The sequence below is a fragment of the Vicugna pacos genome, chromosome 5 (assembly GCF_048564905.1).
Source record: "Vicugna pacos chromosome 5, VicPac4, whole genome shotgun sequence".
Lineage (NCBI taxonomy): Eukaryota > Metazoa > Chordata > Mammalia > Artiodactyla > Camelidae > Vicugna > Vicugna pacos.
Window position 1 is genome coordinate 95,587,256 of NC_132991.1, and position 4,576 is coordinate 95,591,831.

Genomic DNA, 4,576 nt, shown 5'->3' on the forward strand with positions numbered 1-4,576 from the left:
GCCGGGCAGTTCCCTGGTGTCTGTTTCCCCCACCTACACGCCAGGGCGCCCTCCTAGGCTCGGTGTGAGGATTAGGGGGGAGGGCAGCTGGTGCCCTGTGGACAGAAGTCGCACACGAGCCTGTCCAGGAAGCGTTCCCTGACAGTCATGGGGGCCAGGCTGACTCGCAAATGAGAGAGTAAGTACAGCTTCTGGAAAGAAAACCAGGGTGTGTGTCATGCACTTGAGTCAGGAGTTTATTGAGTGCGAGGCTGGCCTGGCTCCCCCGGGGTGGGGGCCCTGCCCGCCCGGGACCTCACTCCTCCCGGTAGGGGACGTGGAAGCCCAGGGTGGTCCCCAGGGGGAAGTGGGCAAAGAAGGTGCGGGCCATGTCCTCCAGCTGGGGGTAGGCCCCCAGGGCCTGGAGTTCCTGCACGTAGTTCCAGAAGTCGGAGGTGGAGAAAGGCCAGTAGGGCATGGCCGGCAGCTCCGCGTAGGGGTCTGGAGGGTAGGACAGCCTGGCTCAGGGGCTGGGCCACCCCGTCCCATCCCACCCGGAGGCACCCAAGCCTGGTCATCCGAGACACAGTGGGGGTAACCCAGGCCCTGACCCTCAGGACCCCTGGTCTAGGGGACAAAGAGGGGAGAAGGAGGGGAGTCTGGCCCCTGGCCTGGGGATACTGAGCAGGGAAACACCCTGGTGGGGATGTGGGGGCATCCAGGCGGGATTTCAGAGGAGACCACAGCTCCCAGCCTTGGAGTCTGATGCTCTGCACTGAGGTGGGGCTAGGGGTCTGCGCAGGGGAATGTCCCAGGTCCTCGGAGGCTCATGGGGCCCTTCCTGCCCCATATGTCCCCCATGGCTGGAGGACGGGGCCCAGGAAAGAGGCTCCAATCCCTCTGCCTGTGTGGCTCCTGGTGCCACCCAACCCCTCCCCTTCCCCATCCCCACCCCAGACATGCGCAAGACCAGAAGTGGGAGAGCAGTTCGTACCTCCTTCCTCCTGCACAGGCTTGGCCCCTGCAACAGAAGGGGAGAGCAGTCACCCCAGAGGGCCCCCAGGGCAGGACCCCCCTGCCCAGTAGTGCCCCAGTGCCCCAGAGGATGATGGGAGAGCAGCAGGAACAGCACAGGTGGACAGAGCAGCCCCTCACCTGCCAGAGGCCCCAGCAGGAGGCAGAGGGCCAGCCCAGGCACCAGGCAGGACCTCATCTTCCCAGGCCTGTCCCCCACTGACCGGCGGCACTCAGGTCCACCTGCAGCAGGAGGAACCTAGACAGGCGAGACCACCCAGCCCTCAGGTCCCCGGCTTCTTCCCACCACGCCTCAGTGGGCAGCTCCCGGGAAAACAGCCCCGAGAAGCAGACAAGTTCTTAGTGTTTTTATGGCAATGTCGATTTCAGTGGCTTCAAACCATTCTTCTGAGGCTAAACCCAGAATTCGGTTGGCCTTGTTTAATGTCACTATTTTTAAGGGACTTCCCCGGCATCTGCCCTAGGGTACGGTCTGCCCGCCCCGAGGTTACCTGCAGCTCCGGCCCCTCAGCCTCCTCTGGGCAGCCTAATGGACGTCTGCTGCCAACACACGGGCGCCTCTTTATAACAGGCCGGGGATGGGGGCGGGGGGAGCAGGGTACCACCTCTGCGAACTGTCACACTGAATGTTTCATCCCCAGCCAGAGGACTGAGGGCTTCTGTGACCCTGCTGGCAGCAGGCGTCCACTTCTGGGAATCTGATCCAAAGATCAAATGAAGAGAAAAACATTTTTGCACAGGCCTAAGGTTTTTAGGACTGAATTCAACACTGGCACTCAAAATAAACCCGCTTTCCTGTTCACCGGGAGAGGCTGTTTCTGGCAAAGAAGACCCAGCAGAATGTAGGGCTTCGGATCTCAGCTCCACCAGGACCTGCTCACGTGTCCGCACCCAGGTGACGAGGGCTGCTCTTCCCTGAAAACGCCGTGACCTCCAGGGAGGGTCCCTGCGAGGTCATCTGTCCACCCGCGCTGCTGCCCCGAGCCAGACTGAATGTTGGGTTTTATTTTCTGAAATCTGGCTCCTATGCCTACAAAGGGCAAGTTACTTTAGGGGAGCTGTACTGGGGTCCTCAGGTGGGCACTGGGCAACTGTGTCAGGGTCCCCAAGACCACTGGGGCTCGATTCCCTCGGGGCCCCCAGGACCCAGCGGAGGCCGCACTCAGGCTGCGTTCAGGACGGAGAGCGGGAGCAAGGCAGCTTCAGCGAGAGGAAGAGGCGCATGGCGGGGCGGGGCAGGTGGGGGGAGAAGTCAGGGACCAGGCTGAGCTTCCAGAGCCCCCTCCCCGCACACGACACCTCAGTGCCCGCCACCAGCTGTGTGACACGGGAGGTGCCGTCCACCCCGCAGGGCCCCGGGGTTGTCCTGGAGGCTGGTCCCGGGCACCCGTGCCTGGTGAGGACCCACTCCCAGGAGGAAGCGGCTCTCACACGAGCCACACTTGCACCAACATTTAGGGGCAGCCGGACCCTCCCGGCACCCCCCCAGCCCCGCCCAGCCTTGCGGGCCGGCCTTTCTGAGGGGGCAGGTGGGCCTGCTCGCTAACCCTCTTCTGCACAGCCTATAAGTTTCTGGTTTCTTATCTGCTCCCGGGCTGGAAATTTTAAGCTCCGAGCACATCATTTTCTTTTCCCAAATTCTCCAGCGCTTTTTGAAAACCGCCAGCCAAGCCCGCAGTCCTTACCCCTTGTTTCCACTAGAGGGGGCTGTGGCAGCGGCTGCCTGGTCTCCCGCAGCTGCAGCTCCTGTAGGAGCTTGGCTTCGGGCTGGAGTTTGCTCTTGGTGCTGCGGCCGACGCAGGCCCTTGAGCCCTGCAAACGGCACCACTGATGTCAGGCCTGAGAACCGGTTCCCGGTGCCATCCTGATGGCTGAAACCCCCGGGCCCCTCCCGGCTCCCACGCCCCACCCAGCGGGGCCGCTAGGTGTGCTACGGGACGCAGGGCGCGGGGTCTGAGTGGGACCAGACCGTGTGCAGCGGAGGAGGCCGGGGCGGAGCAGAGGCAGTGAAGTCCGGCCGCGGGGGAGGACCCCTGCGGGGGTCTCCAGCCTGCACGGTGCGCCCAGCGTCCCGGTGTCCTGCAGGGGGGTGCGGCGCTGGACCGGGCACCGGGCGGCGAGGACCAGCCGGGCCCCGCCGCCACCGGGACCGCGCAGCGCGCGCTGTGAGCGACTCCACGTCGGAGGACGATGTGCCCACGTTCCTACGGTGACAGGAACAGCGACGTGAAGTCACAAGTGCTGTGTCTTTCTAACTAGTTACTTAACAAAAACACTGCGCGGAGAAGAACCTGCAGGCGATGAGCAGTAACGGTGTTGGGGTGGGGCTGTGGGCACGTATGTTTCTCCTTTCTGGTTATAGATTTTCCGTAACTTATGACTTTCATGTAGGGGAAAATCTTTTGAACAAATAGCACCATAGCTCCCTGTCACTTAGCATTCTGACGGCTGTCTGGGGTCAGCCTCCTGGACCTTTCACCCCTGCACCTCCCCGCCCCCGCGTCCACCCCCGCACCTCTTCTCCCTTCCTGAGTTCTTCAGGCCGCTCTCCCTGCAGGCCTGCACACAGACTCTCCTGGGCCCCACCTGGAGGGCTCTGCCTGGAGGGACCCCACCTGGGGAACCTCCCCTGGGGAAGTGCACCAGGAGAGTCCCACCACCCGGGCCCAGTCCTTGCCCCCCGGAGCACGGCCCCTCGCCCCTCGCCCTGCAGTGACCCCTGCTGGGGCCCCGCACAGCCGGCCTCGTGTCGTTCCTGTCCCGTGAGGCCCCAGAGCAGCGGCTCTCACACTCTGGACAGATGGCCCAGGGGTCCCGTTTCTGCAGTTCTGGCTGAGCAGGCTGCGGGCGGAGCCTAGGGTTCTGCGCTCCCCGCAAGCCCCCAGGCACTGTCTGCCCTGCAGCCAGAGCACACTAGGGTAGTGAGGCATGTCTCCCCCTGGGCAGTGTCAGAATCACCCGCGGGGCAGGTCAGAATGCAGGCCCTGGGCCCCCACCTCTCAGAATCCTGACCCAGGAGCTCAGGGGTGGAGCCAGGACTCTGCCTTTCCATCCCGTTCCCGGGAGCGCTGAGCAGATCCGGGGCAAGGCTGTGAGAGCTGCTGCCCAAAGAAGTCCTGAACCCTGGGAGCACGTGGGGGCGCCTGCAGGGCTTCGGAGCAGGCAGAGCGCCCAGCCCCGCCTCTAACACAGGGCTTCAGGGTGATGGGTCAGGGGTGGGACCCAGGTTGGTGTTTGTGTGTCCCAGGCAACTCCGATCTGAGGTCTGGCTGACGGCCACCCTGTCTGGTGGGTCAGGACCCTTGCCCCTGCTTTGCACAGGACCCTCCCTGTGGACACATCCGAGGCCTCTGAAGGCCCCTCCTGCCTGTGGTGAGAAGCCCTGGTTGCACGAGATGGGTCTTGGTGACAAGTGGACAAGAGCTGCCTGTCTGCCTCGGGCGCTAACTGTGCGGAGGGCAGTAGCCGGATGCGGGGCCCTGCCAGCCGCGTGGGAACGGGGAGCCGGGCGGCTGATCCGGGGAGCTTCCCTGCTGCTCCCCCTGCACCAGGTGAGGCCTGG

The 4,576-nt window shown here is 64.0% G+C and overlaps 1 protein-coding gene across 4 annotated transcripts; it reads right to left on the reverse strand.

The window, feature by feature from the left end:
* Positions 1 to 218: 218 nt before the first annotated feature.
* On the reverse strand, positions 219 to 3,127 carry OTOS (otospiralin). 4 transcript variants are annotated; one of them, XM_072960672.1, is made up of 5 exons: positions 2,984 to 3,127; positions 2,700 to 2,826; positions 1,135 to 1,252; positions 974 to 1,000; positions 219 to 480 (listed from the first exon to the last, which is right to left on the reverse strand). In XM_072960672.1, the coding sequence occupies exons 3-5, from the start codon at positions 1,190 to 1,192 to the stop codon at positions 296 to 298; spliced, it is 270 nt and encodes an 89-aa protein (XP_072816773.1). In that variant the 5' UTR covers positions 1,193 to 1,252; positions 2,700 to 2,826; positions 2,984 to 3,127; the 3' UTR covers positions 219 to 295. The 4 variants fall into 4 exon arrangements, with proteins under 4 accessions (XP_072816773.1, XP_072816775.1, XP_072816776.1 ...); XM_072960674.1 differs by lacking the exons at positions 2,700 to 2,826; positions 2,984 to 3,127 and adding exons at positions 1,506 to 1,712; positions 1,818 to 2,039; XM_072960675.1 differs by lacking the exons at positions 2,700 to 2,826; positions 2,984 to 3,127 and adding an exon at positions 1,906 to 2,039.
* Positions 3,128 to 4,576: the final 1,449 nt, after the last annotated feature.